Below are 20,432 nucleotides of genomic sequence, written 5' to 3' on the forward strand. Positions count from 1 at the left end.
TTTCATTACCACTTTTGAGTCTTACAAGGGAGTCCCCAACGTGATACGATAATCCTGTTTGATCAAACCACGTGTAACAAACTTCAATTCAGCTCAAAGTAATCGCCAAGGAATCTAAATCTTGCCGGTGACAAAAGGATCAAGCCATCAACAACTCTAGTACGGACAGCGGCATATTCATTTATTCCGTCAAACAACTAGTCAAATTTTGGACTATCTAAGGAACAAATTACGAACCTCTGAAAGGAACACATAACTACCTAACCTGAAAGGAGTGTTTCGAAGGTGACTGTGCCAACAAAGGCACTTGTGCATTCAGGTGGAGTTACAATGGTAGCTTGGCTTGAGTATCCTGCATGTCAACTGCAAGCAGTTGACCAAGTTTTTTTTGCAGTGATCAAGACCCCAACAAGTACTTTGAGGTTCCACAGGATAATGAATATGTTGAGCCAAAATTACAATATGAAAGTGATGAAGAGGAAGATGAAGATGAAGATGAAGAGGAGGAAAATGGGATGCTTATTTCTTTGACAAACATCAAGAAAACAAGCAATGGATCTCTATTTCCTCCCCCTCAAGGTGGAAATGATACACAAGATGAACCTCAAGATTACACATCAGGAGCTGGATATGCATCCAAAGATGATGCCATAAATGCTTTGGTCAAATCATGGGAGGAAGAAAAAGAGGGACTTCTGAATGGAAACAGATCAGTCCAGTTTAATAGAAGACACAGCATAAAGATGGCAGATTACATCATTAAACTCAATGAGAGAAGTGAATTTATGTACAGTCTGAATGGAATTTTGAAGTTTGAAAGTGACTATATCGTGGCAAGGAGAGGAAAAATCATTGATGGTATAGAGTATGCCCCTTTTTATGGAAACTAAGGTGAATTTGAAAAAGAACATGGCCGTCAAGTAGAAGATTATATCTACCCAAACCACAAGCCTGGTGAATTCCTCTATAGTTTGACTAAAATTTACACACAAAGAAAAGATCCAAGGTCAGGAGAGATGAAAAATTTCATATATTTTGCCAGTGATGATAAATACAGCAAATACATGGAGTACATCAACCTCACACCCCAATATAAATATAATGAAATTGTGAAATTCCTTGAATATAGATTGAAGACCAGTATTCCTCAACAGTAATGATTAATGCTGATCCATGCTAATGCCCATTATTTTATAAAGGTTTAGAATAGCTTGAGTGTTTTTCCTTTCTGTTTCACATAGCAATATGGTATCCTCCAACTGATAAACTCAGGTTTATAGCTATCAGGCTTTTCTAGGGTTTCCCTCCATTTGATTGTCTGTTTCCTTGGCTTGAACCTTCTATGTATTTCTGTGTTGAAATTTCATTCAAGTTTTGGGTCAATATTTCTGTTTTGGTTTGATTTCACTACTCTCTTGGTTGGGTTTGTTTTTCATTGTCAAAAATAACTCCAAAGATAAGCTTATCTGCACCCAATCCCATGATTGTAGGCTGTTTCCTTGGCGTGGTCTCACACGGTAGATTGGTTGTCTTTCAAAAAATTTGTGTTATTAGTTTTTCTGGTCTAGGTGTCATTTTGGATCTCTCTTTTTATTAGTTTTCTTCCATTGTCAGGATCTTAGTCTTATACACACACAGTCTCAGTTAAATCACAGCCTCGTCATAACACTCAGAGTGCCGCCCACCGGGCTCCATTTCCTCTGCTTCTGATCCCTGATTGGTCTGGTAACCCAAGAGGGGAGTGGTATTAGAAGGAGGCGGTGCAAAGTATATGGTTTCATCCGCTCATCGTACTGCGCAGGGCTTATGATCGCTTGCGTGGGCTAGCATTTGAGGGGGGATCCCTGTCTCCGTCTATCAACTAAGATCTCTCAACAATCGGCAGACCCGTTTCCCATCTCTGGTGAACAAGAAGAACAAGGTGCCGCTGGGACGCTGAGGATATCGACAACGAGAAAGAAAGCGGAGCCAAGGCCCGGACATATGGACGCAGGAAGCAGTGCGATAGAGAGATGGCCAGGACCGAGATGGGCGCCATTGATGCGGATGCGCACCTGTGCCAGGACGTCCTCCGGGCCTCTCGCGCGGCTAGCGTCAAGAGGATCGGGGATAAACCAGGGAAGAAGCCAGCTGGCCCCGATGAAGGTAGCGACAAGAGCACGCTGGCATAGACTTGTTTGCCATTATGTATCAAGAAATACCAAACTGGAAAACAGATGAGAGCATCTGTATAGATCTATAATGTATCATCTATCTATCTACCTGCTCCGCGGCAGTACACGATGTCGGATCGAAAAATGGAAGAAGATAAGTATTTACCTTCCCGAAAAAACATGAGTTTGGTGCGGTTTGGCAGACTCTCCGGGAATCATTTATAGAGGTTCATTGGCAACACTTCCCAGCGAGGGCAACATTTGTGGTCTACAAAGTCACGGCCCTTGGGGAGAATTCAGTATGGACAATCCGGTGCAGTTCCTGTTAGAGGGCCGGGACAGCCAAGATGGTAAACTTAACTCATCCCGAGTTTATCCATCATGACATGCATCTATCAAACCTTTTGTACATACTTGCATACTGCGGCTGCGCCTTGTACCTAGTCTAACTCAGCCCGCCGGTACCGGTTCCAACCTTTCCTCACCGAGGTTGGACACGATACCGAGCGGGGCTGACCAATCTGCGACGCATCTCTTGTCGTCAGGTATGTGCAATTGACTCACCGAGGTTGGACACGATACCGAGCGAGGCTGACCGATCTGCGACGCATCTCTTGTCGTCAGATTTGCATTTGCTCCACTGAGCGTCTTATAGTTCCGTCGGGCCGTTGTGGCAAGTACAAGACTTACAACAGTGCGCAGTGGACACATCACTCAACAGCTTCATCAAGCCTCTCATGTTTGAAGTGTGCACTGTTGGAGAGCTTAAAATGACTGGTTGACCCTCGAAATCCCTAATTCAGGTGCCTCTGTTATTACCTCAAGACATTCCAATCCCATCATTCTCATTCTACCTAGAGTGGTAAAGTACAGGATATTTTTTCCCCACAAAACCCATTTCTTTCTATAGTCAAGAGTATATGTACCTATCACTTGAGCAATCTCAGCACATGAGTTCTGGATTCTGCCTGCCAATGCAGGCTTTACGCATTTTCCTCTTACAAGTTTTCCTGCTGGGATTAACGGGAACAAGTGTCTGCTTGTTCACACCTGAAATTATTATGCAATCAAACCCCAAGAAGGTGTGGGTGTATCATGAAGAGGGAAGAAAGTGTATGTGAAGCATTGTTGCCTAGTTAGATGACTAGTATGAATTAATACCCAATTATATGCTTCTAAGTGGCCACCAAGATGTTAGGAATGCACAAGGAAACTCCCAGCTATCAAGAGATTGGTCAAAGTAAGATTTTTTTTTCTTCAGAAATTCCATCCAGATTTCAACTGAATCAACTAAACCTTCAGAGATAACTGGCCAGCGCTCTAAGATATTCAAACCTACTGTGATGGACAAAAAATCCACGCCATCAGGTCAGGATCAGAAAACATTTTCAAAAGTGATTTTTCAGAAAGGTTACTGACAACATTTTATGGTCATGAATTTTTTGCCAATCAAACATTAATTAACAGGTAAATCATGGTTAGGTTTATGCCATTAATCTGGTTTTTGAATTTTGAAGTGACTATGAAGATGGGTTTTTGATCTATCTTTGATTTTGAGTTTAGATGATCATGAAACTCTTGATAAAATAATTGATGACCAGTTGTATTCCTTACCACTTCTGGTTGGGGGTTCATCTATTGAGGCAAATGAAAAACAAACACTTCAAGAAATCATCACTGGAATCTCCACCAACATGAAACTTTTCACCTCAAGAGATTCTGCACAGAGAGAAATATCCCAAGTTGAACGTGATGAAGCAGCATTCAACCTGATTCAAAAATTAGATGAAGCATGGAATTTGTTGGAAAGTTTGCCAGCAGAGGAATCTCAAATAAAGAAATATTCAAGTCTGATCTTCTATTTAAATGATTCCATGGTGGAATTTCTGATTGCTGCAGAAAAGATTAATCTGATTGGTAAACATGCTTTGTCCAAAATATTGAACAAAGACATTGGGGTAGAAATGATATGCAACTACATCTGGGGAAAGTTCCCAAGGAATGACTTCTATTCAGTTGTTTTGAAGGGTGACTTGAGGTCCAGCCTGGAGGAAAGCCCTTTTACTGAGGAGCTGCGTGGTCTCTTGAAATGTAAGTCATTGGTTGGGATCTCTTTTTATTTTATGAAGTAAGACTCAACCTAAACAATATGTTTCATTTCCTCACTCAGATTTGACAATGCCAACACCAGCTTCCCCTAGTGGTGGTATCTCAGGTTGGCCCAAGTTGGTCCGCTTGCATCTAGCAATCCAAATCAAATCATATTGAAATGTTGCTAAGAAAAATTATCAAAGCATAGACCAAGATAGGCTGACAGGACTATTCTTTAAGATTACATCAAATGAAAGAATAAGAAAGAGGAACATAAAGTCAGATGGCTTCCTGGACCTTCTTTGGAGGTCTTGTTTATTAAATGTTGATGATCAATCAGTGGATAAGGACATGTATTTAATATTTCTCCATCAAATGGCTCAATTCATGGTGAAATATCATATAAATGCAGAGGAGAATATGGGCATACTGAAAGAAAACCCTATGTTATATGCAAGAATCAAGTCACTTGATGGAGCAATCATGAACCGTAGTGATGCAACAAAATCAATGTATGCAAAGTATGGTGAAACATTGCAGGTTTCAGCTTTAGGTAAAAATCGAGATTTTGACAAGTACCTTGAGGATCAGCAGGATATTGCATATGTTGAACCAAGAAAACTAGATGAAAGTGATGAAGATAAAGATGAAGATGAAGAGGAGAAAGATGGGATGTTTATTTATTTGACAAACATTAAGAAAACAAGTGATGGATCTCTATTTCCTCCCCCTCAAGGTGGACATGATACACAAGTTGAACCTCAAGCATCAGGAGCTGGATATGCCTCCAAAGATGATGCCATAAAAGATTTGATCAAATCATGGGAGGAAGAAAAAGAGGAACTTCTGCATGGCAACCGATTAGGCCAGTTCAAGAGAAGACACAGCCAAAAATTGGCAAATTATATCATTGAACTGAATGAGAGAAGTGCCCTTGACTACAGTCTGAATGGACGTTTGAAGTTTGCAAGTGACCATACCTTGGCAAAGAGACAAAAAATCATGGATGATCAAGAGTATGCCCCTTTTCATGGAAATGAAGCAGAATTTGAACAAAAATATGGCAGCCATGTAGCAGATTATATCTACCCACACCACAAGCCTGACACATTTCTCTATAGTTTGGGCCATACTTACACATACAGCAAAGATCCAAGCTCAGGAGAGAGCAGAAAATTCCTAGATTTTTCCAGGGATGATGATTACAGGGATTACATGTATTACATCAAACGCAGACCCCAATCTAAATATAATGACATTCAGAAATACCTCAAATCATCATTTGGATACCAGTAGTCATCCAGAGGTATGATCAATGCTGATCCATGCTCATCCAGAATGTTTCATAAAGTTTTAGAATGGCTTGTGTAGTTTTCCTTTCTGTTGTGCATTTCAAGATGGTATCCTTCTACTGAAAAACTCAGATTTACAGCTATCGGACTGCTCTAGGGTTTACCTTGATGAGATTGCCTGTCTTTCTTGGTTTAAATCTTCTTTATATTTCCGTGTTCAAATGTCTTTCATATTTTGGGTTGATCTTTCTGCTTTGGTTTCATTTCATTTCTTCAAAAGTCCCTCCAAAGCACCCAATCCCACGATTGTAGGTTCTTTCCTTGGTCTAGTCTCACACATTAGATTGTTTGTCTTTCAAAAATTTTGGGTTTATGTTTTTTTGGTCTAGGTTTTATTTTGGGTCTCTTTTTATTAGGTTTCTTCTATTGTCAGAATCTTAGTGTTATACACACACATTCTTAGTGAAATCAAAGCCTCTTCTTAACACTTCCGCCCACCGGGCTCCTGATCAAGCATTTCCTTTGCTTCTAATCCCTGATTGGTCTGGTAACCGAAGGGGGGCGGGTATTAGAAGGGGGTGGCGCAAAGTATAACCGAAGGGGGGCGGGTATTAGAAGGGGGTGGCGCAAAGTATATGTTTTCATCCGCTCATCGCAGGGCTTATGATAGCTTGCAGACAATTTATGTTAGCATTTGAGTGGGGATCCCTGTCTCCGTCTATCAACCAAGATCTCCCAACAATCGGCAGACCCATATCCCATCTCTGGTGAACATGAAGAAGGTGCGGCTGGGACGCTGCGGGTATCGACGACAAGGAAGAAAGTGGAGCCGAGGCCCGGACACATTGACGCAGGAAGCGGCGAGACAGAGAGATGGTCCGGGTCGAGATGGATGCCGTTGATCCGGATGCGTACCTGTGCCAGGACGTCCTCCGGGCCTCCCGCGCGGCTAGAGTCAAGAGGATCAGGGGTACCAGGGAAGGCCGAGAGCCGGACGAGGAAGCCGAGAGGGCCAGAGAAAGGAGAGCTAACCCGGACACAACTCCCACGGCCAGTCTTCGGCGGAGGGGGAGGAGGACAACGGTTTGGGTCTCTATCCCGGACATCACGTCTAGAAGGAGGAGGTTCGTCCAGGTCTTCTTTCTGGACACCACGTCTAGGAGGAGGAGGAGGGCTGGGCCAAGCAGGAGGCGCGACGAGGAAGAACAAGAAGAGGGCCTGGAGAGCGGTGCAGACGAGCTTGACGGCGGCGAGGAGGTCGGCGAGGAGCGCGGAGAGGGGCCGATTGGCGAGCGTCGAGAGCAGCGTTCTGAGCGGAGGGTGGGCGGGCGCGTTGAGCGTCGGATGGATTAGGCGGGCCAGGAGCGCGGTGAGTGGGCCTTCTTCCACGGGGTCCTTCGGCTCCGACGGGACGATCTGGGGCCCCGACGGGCGACTGGTTTGTGCGTCGGACTCGGACTCGCAGGAAGTGTGGGAGACGGTGATGGCACATAAGCCGACGAAGGGCTCCACCAGGCCTAGACAAGCCAACTGGACTCGGCACTCATGGCCGGTCAGTGAGCCTCCGGGGTCGACGGGGGCCAACAGATCGAGCATGGTCGCGACCCGGAAGACCGCGAAGCCGGCCTCGGGCCGCTCGTCGAGCACGCACCCCAGCACGGGCCGTGACGCGCACGGTGACAAAAGTCTTTCTACGCCTATGTTGAAGGCGGGCAGGAGTGCGAAGTGCCGGATGCTCGGGGTGCCGGACTTGGTATACAGACTGACGACGGCTAGGTCGGGGCTCTGATCTCTCTCGCCCGGGCCTGGAGACGGCTCCGCGCGGCTGTCATGCATGGCTTCAGCAATGTCGCGCGCAGTGAGCACGTCGACGGCAGTGGTGGGAAGGTCGCCTTGCTTGACGTTCCAGAGACCGATTAAGGCGCCCGCGGCATAGGGCACAGGGAGGCCGACTTTGAGGATACCCCAGGGGGACTCAGCTGCGCTGAGGTTACGAGCGGCAAGGCCAAGGGCGCAGCTGGAGAGGACGGCGCCGGCGGAGCGGTCTCTGGGCTGGACGACAGCCCTGCGTGCCGGGCCCCGCTTCAGCGGGGCCGTGAGCTGGTCGATTAGTAACAGGTCGTGCTCGCCGTGTCGGTCGGTCAGGAACACCGGCGCGCCCGAGAACGCCCGCAGACAGCCGTGGAAACCCGCCCATGCGTGGCGGCTCATCGTCATGTCGAAGTCGGGCACATGGCCCAGTCCCTGTGCTACCAGCGACACAAACGCGTTCGAATGGATGTGCCAGCGATGGCCCTGCGGGCCGGCCAGATCGGGGAAGAAATCGTCGCTCGTTCGCACCATTTTCTGTACCCCTCCATGGGTCTTCTCGCGGAACAAGATCTGCGCCGAATGGGCCATCGAGTGCAGCACACGTCCGCCGTCTTCTGGGGACCCGAAATAAACCCCCGTGAGCTCGTCGATCAGGTCTATCAAATCGGCCCGGTACGTGTATGGATCTTCGCTTGGATCAGAGTCGCAGCAGACCAAGCGATCCAACCCGGCCTGATTATCGATCTATCAATCCCACACACCACACTTCAACCCAACGTTGCACATCAACTCATAGGACAGGATCGGGATATCTATACGCACCTTGACGAAGTCGACCCCGGAGGCCCTGAGGAAGCTGAAGTATGCGTCCCAGAAATCGCGCAACCGGGCCCGACTGGGCAAGAACCAATGCTGGCCCGCGAGGTCGGAAGCGGGGGAGGGCTGGAGGGCCCATTTCTGCAGGTCGTAGGGTCGCATGAGCTCTGAGTGGGGATCGAGCCCTGCCCAGTACCTGCGTCCACCAATAAAGTGTCAGAATATTATATATGTGCAAGGCTCAGAGGAGGGTAGATAGATGCGGACCCGGTGATGGTCATCCATACCCCGACGAGGGTGATCGATGTCCCGGGATGGTTCTTGATCGCCCGGACGGCGTCCGCGAGGCTCGGACGATCGCCAGGGATATCGAGCCAGGCATGGGGAGGCTCCCAGCCGGCCAGCCGGCCGTCGGCCACGGGCTGCCAGCCGTCGTCAAGCAGGACGCGGTCCAGCGCGGTGGCCATCCCAGCGTCGGCGAAGCTGTCGAGCATGCCAAGCACCTGGGCCAGGTTGTATGTCCCGCCGAGGGAGTCCCAGGTGCAGAAGCCGAGTCCACGCGGCTCGGCGAGCGGCCGGGCGGGCGCGTCCGCCGGAGATGACGCCGGGGCGACGAGCATGGCCATCATCCGGCGCAGGTCGGCGGTGCGGCCGGTGAGCACCCGGAGCTCGGCCTGCTGGCCGCCATCGGCCGGGCTGATACACAATGTTGAAATGAGAGGAAAAAGTATTGAACTAATATGTCCGGACCATGTTTTTCTTTGGAAAAATAGTACAGTATAGATTCAACAGCACGCACTACAAGTGGTGCTCGGTCCGGACGGTGAGCGGGTGTCCCGGGACGGCTCTGATGGATGCGCTGTGGGTGCGGGTGCTGATCGGGACGATGATCGCCAGCTGGTCCTCCACGGGGTCTCCGATGAGCAGCACGTGGGTCTCGCGGCAGTCTGCGATCTCGGCGAGGCTGGTGAGTGGCCGGGGGGTGATCCAGGTGGGCTTCGTTCTTTCGAATGCGAGTATGTCTGCGGGGCTGCCGGTGGAGGGGAGATGATGGAGTGGTGGTGTGAGAGTGAGTGCTGCTGTCTGCGGGTGGCTGGGCTGTGCTGGCGTGCCGGTGATCTCCGGGACCAGCCGGCGGAGTGTGCTGGCGGCGGTGTTCTGGTGTGTGCGGATGTGTCCGTCGTGGGCCGGGGTTGCTGTCCAGTGGATGGTGCTGTGCCGGCGGAGTCGGTAGGTGAATGCGTAGGCGGTGTTCCGGGTAAGCTCGAGGGCGGCATGCCAGAGCTGGCCGGAGCCGATGAGCGGCTGGAAGCCGACAGCCGTCCACCGGCCTTCTTCCGAGCTCAGCCAGATCTCGGGCTCGGCCGGCTGCTCGCCCGCGTTGAAGCCGTAGAAGTGGATGGCCCCGGCGGTGGTGGTGATGGTGGTGTTGAGGGGCGGGTGGAAGTGGAAGTGGAAGGCCATGGCGATGGTCAGCGTCAGTGGCTGGCCCACCAGCAGTCTCTCTTATAAGCAGCCAAACCTTAAATGGCCAGCCCAGAGTTACAACGATGTCCATCCAAGCACATCCTAACATATTCAAAAGCCAACCTTAAACGCCCCATTCCGGTAGATTCCGGTCCGACTATCTCATCAGCAGTTGGCCAGTCGCCAAGATCGACTAATTGGTGTTTCACCTTTGGCGGCCACGATTAACTTGATAGTCCCTCTTGGAGGGGGACGCCGTCCCGCGAACATAAGTGTACCCTCCTCGGGCGAGCGTAGCCGAACTTAGCTACAACAGGATCGAGACAAATGCCATTGGCAGGGAGGATGCCACACTCCCCCATTTTCCCCATGATCTTCCTCTAGACTTCTGATTCTCACTGTGCCTTTGGAATGGCACCATCAGAATCGCCAGGATCTTATAAGCTAATTTTCACCCATTTCAAACTCCTCTTTATCCGTCCCCTCTGGCAAGAAACATTCTGTAAATGTTGTTGCATGGTGGATTTCTGTAACCAATCTGCCCCCTTTGAGCCTGTGTGAGCTCAGGGAATGCCAAATTTTGAGCTCAAAAATGCCAAGACCCCTTCAGAACCAGTCCACAGTAGGTGGATTGTATAAGGACTCAGGGCTATACAAGGATAGCACGACGTGGCAAGCTCTCCACACGTCCGGGTCCGGTCTCCTAATCTCGATGATATTGCATGGCAAAAACACTAACCTATACGAGGATAGCACGACGTGGTAACACTGCAAGAAAAACTCTAGAAACTGCTTGCAGTTGAGATGCAAGAGCTCAAGGCAAGCCGTGCCTCATGCAAGAATCATGCACTGGGTGATCCCATGCACATTGTCTAATTTATGCAAGAGTGAGTCTAAGGTACAAAAAACTAAGTACAACAGCTGATACCTGTGCAAATCCCCCTTTCATGTGCACATACCCCTTTCATGTGCATATATCCCTTTTGTATGCATTCACCCCTTTCATAATGTGTACATAGCCCTTCATGTGCACATACGCCTTTCATGTGTGTATATCCCTTTCATGTGCATGTATCCCATTCACAATGTGTACATACCCCTTTCATCATGTGTTAATGACCCTTTCATGTTTACATGTCCCCTTTGAGTTTTTTAGGTCCCTTTTAGTACCCCTTTTATCATTCAGGTTTACATACCCCTTTGATGTTTACATATCCCTTTCATGTGCAAATACCCCTTACTGCACATACCCCTTTCATGCATAATTACCCCTTTCATGCATACATACCCCTTTCATCATGTGTACATATCCCTTTTATGTGTTAATACAACCTCCTCACATTCCCCTTTCATGTGTACATATTTCTTTCATCTGTACATATCCCTTTCATGTGTACATACACTTTTTATGTTGTTCTGGCTGGATTCAATGGTGCATGGAGTGTTTAATAAAAGAAAATGAAAGGGTGCTCAGGGGATGCTCATTTGCCTCAGCCTACTGCATGAGCACTCCAGCATTTTCAAAATTGAGATGCTGAACAAGGTGCACACTCAAGGTGCACCAGCACAGAATTTGGGAGCTTGACTCCAGCTTGAGCTGAAGCTTGATTGAAGCTTGCTGCATCTCAACTGCAAGCAGTTTCTAGAGTTTTTCTTGCAGTGTAAGCTCTCCACACGTCCGGGTCCGGTCTCCTAATCTCAATGAGGAAAGAGAATAGGAGCCGGGCCGGCCTACCGCATATAGTCTACATACAAGGTTAGGTTTTGGGACAAGCGGTCTCACTCTACTAGGTTTGGCTGACGTGTAAGTACATAGTATGGTTATGTACTATGCAATCTTGACCAGTCGTCTAACAGATTGGGCTAGTAATTATGAGGCGCAGTAAGCTAAAAAAACAAGGAATGAAAGCTGAGATAGCAGGCTACAAGTCTGTCTACTCAGTTTTTATTAAACCACAAACTACAGTTTTCAAATCATTTTCAAGAAAATATACTGTTTTTTACAAGAAAAACTCAAGTCTGTAGGGCTAATGATAGAGGTAAGCCTCTTCTTTGGAGACGCTTTGTGCCTCCTTGAAGAGGCTTTGTTAAGCTTGGCCATCCCACAGGGACCCTTGAAAGGAGGGACTTACACTATGTCAACCCCCAGGTGTAGAGAATTAGACTTTTCAATCCTTTCTGGCCACATCAATTCTCATTGGACAATCAACGTTTTGGGGAACAAAAGATGTGCAAGATCATGGAGTTTCTTTGTATGAACATGTTTTTCAATTCTTTGGGGGCCTTGGGTGCCCCTTGAAGTCTTTTTTTGTGACTGACATGTGCCTGCTTCATTGTTAATACACATCTTGTACTGTACAGAAACCAAAACTAATGAAGTCGCAATTCTGATTTTAAAGATGGCAACTGGGGCCTGGGTACCCGCTGACCTTTTTTGCCATATCAGATGCCCGTACTTGTACTTGGAACCCTTGTGGTAATCAAAAAGGTTCCCCCACAGGAAAAATCAAAAACTCTTTATATTGTGAAAAAAATCAACAAACTGCTGCCAGTTGACATGCAATATTACAAAGGCGCCTTTCTAATATTGCATTTCAACTGGCAGCAGTTTCTTTAGTTTTTTTCACAGTGTTATTTCCTTTTCTTTACATAGTACTAGAGTCCAAGGCGGCTTCGCCGCTGTAAATCCCAGGTCTAAATCTTCAAGTGCCTTGTCTGACTGAATTCAATGAGTCTAGGCAGATTAAGAGGCCACACTTACAAGCCAACTCCATGGCTCTCAATTCTTGCAGGTCTCTCTAGCTGATGAAATTCACTTGTTGCCAGTTGTTTCAGCTAGATTAAATTTTGGTGACTAAACATGAGAAAATCAGTTGTTCCCTCTGACTCCCATTTTCATCAATCAATTGGGACCTGAATCATTGAACTGCAGTTCATATTCATTTGAAGAAAATTGTGATAGTATTGCTAATTTAAGAAGTGCCGCAATTCACTCTATAGAAGAATTAAAATTTTGAATGACTGCAGCTTGAAACATGTACTTGTTACTTGCTAAAGCTTAATCCCCACATAATTGCTTCAAATTTCTTCAATCCCATGTTTATATAAATCTTCAAGTACATAGGCCTTGTGTGCATCATCCCTTGATTAAGATTCAAATGCTAAACTGATGAGCTTTTTTGATGCAAGTGGCCCCATTAATTTCTCTGGGAGCATGAAAAAAAATTGGTGGAAGAACTTAGAAATATTTACAGACTCAGTTATCCAGCTTGGGATCAACAGGCCTATGGACACACCCCCAAGCTGATTGAGCAGAAAGCAGAAGAGGTTGATCTTGCAGAAGTTTCAGGTGGATTAGTTTCTGTCCCAGGTGGAGATAATTGTTTATGAGTGGACTGATATGCTAAATTTGTTGTTAGTGTAGCATATTGTTATTTTTTCACTGCACTACATCAATAATACTTTTATCCTTGAATTTTTGCAAATCACAATACTTTCTTGGTTTTATTCTTTTGCAGTGAGTGTAGATAAAAGATAGCAAGTTAAGAATAACTAAATCCATATTTTATTGTGGTTGACCATCTTGTCTTATCTCTGAAAATAGATGCACTAAGAGTTAGTGTATGTATGATAGTAGATACAACAACAGTTATTGCATCTCTGAGATTAACAATAGGACAAGGCAAGTCCCCCATGTAATAATCACAATGGAATTTGGTGAAGAATCTGTTAATGATAGCAATATCTTGTGGATGATAAGGTTGGGGGACCTGACTGTTGATCAGAGCTAAATGCAGTAACAAATTTTTGGGCCAAGTTTCATGTATTGACATCTCACTCAAGAAATTTTCTGGATGAGCACAGTTGAAGCAAGCATGAAATGCTTATTGCAAATATGATCAAAATCCAGTGCAACGAGAAATAGGACAGCTCAACCATGCTTATGAAAAAACATGATGAACAAAGAGAAGAACAATTTAGGCTACAGTGGTCAGGAAAACATGGTCACAATTGAAGTGGAAAGTGATCAAATTATTGACTTGATTGGGTGTTTTAGAAAGTGGTATATGCTATGCAGTATGTCAAGTCAAGTGATCTTCATGCTGAATCTTAATGATTACTGTAAGAGGCTCCATTAACCTGAAATTCAGCATTGTATTGCTGCACTTGGATAGCATTTATGGAGTGTTGCTCTTGCTGATGTTTCTGTTCCTGCTACTGTTGATGTAACACTTGACACTTGACCAGAGATTTTTACATGATTGGATTGCTGCCACAGTTGAGCTGCTGGTTGATTTTGCACAGGTGCTGACTGAAAATACTGGTGACTGACATTTTCACACAACAAGCGCAGGGAAAGATCAAGCTTCAATAGTCAGTCTAATGAATTGGCGGCTAAATCATGAAGTTTTGAATCAGCTGTGGGAATGTCAGTGTGTGATCTTTGTTTGCCTTAACTTAGATAAGCTTTAGGGCAGAGCGATTGGAAATAGATTCTAGCCACTCGAGGGAACAGTTGGAGCTAAATCTCAGGCTTCAGGAGATATGAAATGCACAGAAACAAAGTTAGTCCATGTATGAATGTATCTTACTTGCTGAACTTACAAAGAAGAGAAAAAAAAGATGGAGCAGGAGAAGACACAGCAAGCAAAAGAGAGGGGGAGGTGCAGCAGAAATGGAACACGCGAATGGGCGGGAGAGAGGGTCAGGAAGCGTTGAGAAAATCGCGCAAATAGCCGTTGAGGTCCATCCACCCGCTGCACGTCCTCACCAGAACCTTGAGCTCTCCGGCCGGCGGGGAAGGCTTTGAATGGGAGGCCGCCGCGGGGCGCTTGACCTCGACGAGCTTACACATGACCGACCTCTCCTCGGCGGGGCTACCGGAGCCGCGGCACCAGAAGGCGTAGCGGGCCTGATCGCCGACGCCGGCGACGGCCAGCCGGGCTCTCGCGGCTTCTGGAGAGCGGGGAGTCGAGTCTGCGGGGGACAATCCGAGAGTGGCAGGCGAGACATTGGGCGTGGATGAGTCATTTGAGCGGGTCGGCAGGGTTGGGCTCCTCCGGCTCAGCTAAGTGTGGCTGTGGATGAGGAGGAGGGTGGTCGGGAGCGGGGGTGAGCAAGACGCGGTCGGACGGGCGCCGGGAGAGAGTTAGTGTCTTCGGAGGCCGTCTGGGCATCGCCGCTAGATCAGACTCCGTCAGACTCCGTAGGACTGAGCAGTCCGTTACTCAGTTAGGCCGAGCTGAGCTTCGACAGCGCGGTCGCGGCCATGTGTTCCAGCAGCAGAACTGGCGGCGGAGATGGGCTGTGGCGCCAGTGCGGGAATGGGACCAGACAAGGTCGACGAGCAGGATGGAGCCCTTGCTCTGCACCCGCTGGCTCTCCAGGCTGGGGTCTCACAGCGGCGCGGGGATCCGGGAGCGGTGGAACGGCGGGCGGAAGGGGTAGACGGACATCAACAGTGTCGTCCTGCACAAGGCCTCGCTCCGTCCTGCTACAGAAGACCGCTCGTATATTTCTCTGCCCCCGGATCGGCTGTAACGAGGGAGGCTAGGCCAGCTGTGTAGTATTCCCAGTGAATGCAGCAGCAAAGACAGACGTGGTGAGGCCTGAACAGATGCTTGAAGGGCTGGCTGGAGACCAAGGGCGTGGCGGAGGCAAACTTATTGCCATACCAACGATTGGCGGGGAGCTGGTCGTGAGCAACAGTTGAAATTTGTGGAGTGTCCAAACCAGCTTCCAACAACAGTTGAGTGGCTTGGTGTCAGACAATGGCTGGGTGGACTGAATTTGAGGCAGGACAGCTGTTGGTAATGGCGGGTGGTGGCCAGATCTTGGACGGATATATTATAAAGAGGCCATCTGGCCACTCTGTTTGTCCCCCCAGGTGTTTCTGTTTTTGCTGTAATTCCAGCTGGCGGTACATCCTTGCGCTCCTCCGCTGTTGCACGTGCGCAGTCTGAGGGGCTGAAGAGTGGGCCCCCCACGGGTCTGCAGCCTTAGCTGCGGGCCGGGGGCCTTCATGTCCATCACTTTTGACTCGTGCGCTTGATGCGGGCTGGGTGGTGAGCCTGGGGGCACGGCTTTGCCGATGTTGGAAGGCTGGTAGAGATTTAGATTTTTCTTATGTAAAATTCCCCTTTTTTTGTATCCTGGTTTTTGTAGTGGAAAAAACCCACCTGTTTTTTTTTTTTTGAACTTTTGTTGATGGGGAAACCCATGATGTTTTTTTTCTCATTTTGTATAATTGTAAGGGGGAACCCTTGATCTTATTTTTTTTAATTTTGGAAAAACTGTGTCTTTAATAAACTTGGATTTATCAGGAATCATGGACTGTGGCACAAGGACAGGACTTTACAGGACTAGAGTAGAAGTTACACTTACAAGCTACACATACATCCAACCTCCTTTCACAACCTCCAGACTTACATATACAACTCCCACATTTACATACACAACCCAGCTGCAGGACAGCCAAACACACTCATTTACATTACATAGTATCTACATACATTCTAAATTAGTGATTTTCACAACTGACAGCTTTAGTTGACATCATAGGAGTACTACATTAAATTCCTCATGTTCTGACCAATCATAGTCAATCATTCAGATGTTTGTATCTTCTACATGTCATGTACATTTCTGACCAACAACATTCACTCATTCAACTTCTCCTGTAGCTAAAATCCCTCATCCAGGGGCTTCCTTGTAGCTGAATTCCCTCACATTTGTCTATCAGGAGCTCTCTCCCCCCAGTTGTCTTTTCCTCAGTTCATAACTCACCTATTATAGGGGGCAGATGAATTTTACAAAGTATATTTTACAGGGTACAGGGCCCTGTAAAACAGGTGCTGTGTAAAACTATACATAAATAGGGGTTATGTGTAGTTTTACAAAGTGTGGGCCAAATTTGCCCCCTTGCAAAGACAGGCCCTGCGAAATGTGGGGTGTATTAAACCACCCTCAAGCGGCCAGATACACATTTGCACCGCTGGCCACTGTACCACTTAATTTTCCGGATTGGGATGGGCAGTGTTGATTTTCCTATTTTACAACCACTTTTTTGATTACAGGGCTTGTAATAGTACAGTGTCAGCTTGTATAATACAGAAATACAAGCATGTATTTGCCCAATTTACGTAGTACACACAATCTCACAGTTCATCACGTTTGGCATGACACCATGCCTCACCATGTGTATTGAGGAGACGTGAATACCTCTCAGGATATTCGAACTTCGAACAACTCTGGCGTACTTGAGTGCATTTCCCAGAGCATTGTTCCCCCCCACCCCAAACACTGTTTCTGCACAATCTGCATTGCTGTCCGCTCCTCCCTTTTTTTTGAACAAACATCCCAATGTCTTCACCGTTGTTGAACCTCCCAGCACCAGACCCACCCGATATGACTGTGAAGTGGGAGTTGCCTGTTGACTTTGATTTGTTCCATACTTTCTGTTAGAGTAGAGGCGGCAGAATCATGGTTTACAAGATTACAAAAACTATTTACACCCATAACTTTTTATTTAGTTTATCCTACCCTGGGGGATTCCCCGGGCTAGGACTGCAGCCACTACTTAGCCTGGAAATTCCCGCGCCCCGGCTCCAAATCTTTTCCTCACCAAGATTTGGAGACCGGGATCGACTAGTGCCGAGTGCTAATCAGCAACGGGGCTGTTTTGTCCAGGTGAGTAGTGTTCCATAGTTTGTCAGCAATGGACCAAGATTTGGAGACTGGGATCAACTAGTGCCAAGTGCTAATCAGCAACAGGGCTGTTTTGTCCAGTTCCCATTTGCCAAACCCATACAGCATCTTATACTTTCATTGACCACGGATGCACCCTGGACCGTGAGGGCTATCCAATTTATCCTAATGGCACAACCATTTTTGTCAAGGGGGCCGACCAGGTCGTGGTCAACTTTGGATCTGTAGGATTTACTAAAACCACGGGAGTTGAGAAGCGTGGTGAAGGAACTTGGAAAATTCAGCGGACATACTCTCTTGGTTTGCAATATCGATACCTGCCAGTGGGTTGGCTCCCAACAGCAAGGGGAGGTATTCAGGAATACCTTGAACGGCAAGTTTCAAAGAGCTTTGTTCATTTATTTCCACTCCAAAGATGTTACTGACAATTCATAAACCCCTTTGAATCATTTCAGTGAGCCTAAATGTCCAGGAGCTGCTGGCCGATGTCCGGGAAAAGTTACTTGGGAAGCTTGCAATGGAACAGCTCTCCAATTTGATTTTCACATTCCATCTGGCTGGGCTCTGCTCCGACACCAAGGCTTACACGACCACCCCTGGCCTGAATCCAAAAAGCCAGACCCACTCCCCCGGGCTGATCTCAAAGCTGAGATTGTGAAGAACCCATCAGCCAGTGCTTTCAAATTAAAGGTAGGTCTCACCTGTTCATCCCCTTGTGACTTGCAAAATTGGTTAATCCCATTTCTTCCTTTTGACTTTTCAGATGGGTCAACCAAGTACCCTTGACGATCCAATCACAAGCATAACAGAAATTCACGGCTCATTTATCAACGCTGATTGTTTGAGATACTACCACCGGCTTATGCTCCAAGAGCTGAACATTGTCCCTGACAAGTTAGGCGCGGGTGTTGGAGATAAGTTCATGATGGACTTATTCCAATGGAATGTGTGTGTCTCTTTTTCTTGGATTCATTGGGTTCCACAAGCTGAAGTGTCTGTTTTGTTAGGCGCGGACTACTTATAATCTCTTCAGGCTTTCAGACAGAGTGCGAACACTTCACTTTCCAGACCAAGTGGATGGCCAAGCGGCTATTGGCACGAGATGATAAAAACAAGGTGTACCAGGGCGGCCTCATCTCCGATGTAACATATCGGTTCTTTGAGAATGGCTATTTGCTCACAACATCAATGTTCTGTGAGCAAACAGCTAGGTGGATACCAGCCCAGATTTCGTGGATTTGAGGACTCAGCGTCAACTACTACAAGCTTCACTTCTCAGCCCTCTTAAGGCAGTTTGTCCGGCCCAACATCACCCCGTCGGAGCGCGATCTTATGGTTTGACAAGTGGTTGATTTTTCTCTTGCACAAACCAAAGGGTTCAAGGCTGCGTACATGGACGTTTTTGCATGTACAGACCCAATGAGAGCGACGAAAATGATTAAGGGATGTCACCAGAACTTTCGGGCTCAGGTGACAAGGGTTAGGCGCAATTGCTCAATCCTCTCGGCAGATCAAGATGTAAGTTTTTGGTTTCTTGCTTGATTCTTCCGTACTCCAATCTGACCAGTCTTGCTTAGGCCGACTTTCAGAACAAGTGTATGGCTCTACTGGATCCAATCAAGGAGGGTGGTCTTACCCATGAAGAAAAACTGAACGAGTTGCGCCGCCTTTTTCCCAAGACAAAGTGTTGGCTCGACTGGTGGACAATGTCAGACATCCAATTGATGCTTTTTCCTTCTTGTCAACCAATGTTGGATGATCATCCTGATGGCGAAGACGGACTCCCCAATACAACCAACGCCATCAAAAGCATGCATTGTGTCTACCACATGATCAGGTGAGGGCGGGAACACCAGCTTTTTCTGCTTTTTGTGCTCAGAGCTAATAAAGATCTTTTTCTTTTACGTCTGAAGTTCTGGCAAGAAATGTCTGATTGTTGGCATGGTGGAGCTTTTGGGTTTCATCAGTGTGCTGGAAGAGGAGTACAATGCGGTCATGTGCGGGGTATTGGTTGAGTATGGATCTCAGACCAAGATGCAGGTCAACATTTCACATTCAATGGGCTGGGCCAAGCCAAAGAAGCGGAAATTTATCAACAACGGCCGTCCACCTGACACCACAACTGGTCTTCTTGATGGCCCCAAAACTTCAATCAAGAAAAAGAACGCCGGGCGTCCCAAGAACTCACTCAACGTTGACCGAAGTCCGTGGTCCACTTACCAATCATACACTGCTTCAGAGGAGCCCCATCTGAAGAATTGATGCTGGATGTCTGCCGCTTTGGAATCTCTTTTTGCGTTGTACAACCCCCTATGGCTTTGGGACAGCAAAGGGAAAGGGGCAACCCTTTTTTACCATCTTGCCATACATTTTGGCTCCCAAACCACTTTCAACTTAACTAAAATTGGAAGGATCCGAACAGTCTTGACCAACGCCCAGACCAAGCTTTTCAACATGTGCAATGAGAGGCACCAAGCAAGGTTTCAGCCTGGTGCCTTTGCTTTGTGCAATTTTTTCATCGAGCTCCTCTTGGATCCAAAGCTTAATCCAACCAAGAATCTCACAGGATTGTTTGAAGATGTTGAGCATCAAGATTTTGCTTGCAGATCAGCTGAACCATGCCTGGTCCCTCAAATTCAATCGTTAACACCCATCAAGATTGAATTGAAGAATTTCCTTGAGAACGGATTGAACCCATCTGATGTTTTGGGCCTGATCCTCCTGTGGACAACCACCGGTCTTTCAGAAACTCCTGGGCTAGTCTGTTGATGGGATTCAATCAAGGCATCATCTGAGCAGAAGCCCAAGCCCAGAGGCCGACCCAAGAAGGTCAAAGACCTATCCCCCGCGATATTGGTAAAGTCCCAACGGCCTGAAGATGTAAATTCAACTGCTGAGTACGTTAGGGAGACATCTTGGCTTGGATTCAAAGACAACCTTCCTCCGCAACATCTGTACTTCTTCATGGAAGTCACTCAGCCCAGCGATCCCATTGAACAAGAGCAATACATGGGCGCTATGGACTGGCCATACCAGATCACAATTTCTGGCGTGAAATTCACTCTTTTCTCTCGCGGATACTGGAACGGATGCC

At 47.2% G+C, this 20,432-nt stretch overlaps 2 protein-coding genes across 2 annotated transcripts in view; both read right to left on the reverse strand.

Moving 5' to 3' along the window:
• The window catches only part of PtA15_5A162 (uncharacterized protein), a gene marked incomplete at both ends in the record, with an annotated part of 59,963 nt that extends 50,335 nt beyond the window's left edge, over positions 1–9,628 (reverse strand). Inside the window, 6 exons of the mRNA XM_053168893.1 lie at positions 6,773–8,092; positions 8,171–8,360; positions 8,432–8,484; positions 8,611–8,860; positions 8,967–9,535; positions 9,626–9,628. Of these exons, the coding sequence (XP_053020144.1) occupies positions 6,773–8,092; positions 8,171–8,360; positions 8,432–8,484; positions 8,611–8,860; positions 8,967–9,535; positions 9,626–9,628 (2,385 nt within the window). The remainder of the gene's footprint in view (positions 1–6,772; positions 8,093–8,170; positions 8,361–8,431; positions 8,485–8,610; positions 8,861–8,966; positions 9,536–9,625) is intronic.
• A 4,708-nt stretch (positions 9,629–14,336) lies between these two features.
• PtA15_5A163 (uncharacterized protein) lies at positions 14,337–16,912 on the reverse strand (the record flags this gene model as incomplete). The annotated part of the gene is made up of 2 exons (XM_053168894.1): positions 14,337–14,587; positions 16,891–16,912. The coding sequence occupies 2 exons, from the start codon at positions 16,910–16,912 to the stop codon at positions 14,337–14,339; spliced, it is 273 nt and encodes a 90-aa protein (XP_053020145.1).
• Positions 16,913–20,432: the final 3,520 nt, after the last annotated feature.

This window comes from Puccinia triticina, chromosome 5A, assembly GCF_026914185.1.
Source record: "Puccinia triticina chromosome 5A, complete sequence".
Classification (NCBI taxonomy): Eukaryota; Fungi; Basidiomycota; class Pucciniomycetes; order Pucciniales; family Pucciniaceae; genus Puccinia; species Puccinia triticina.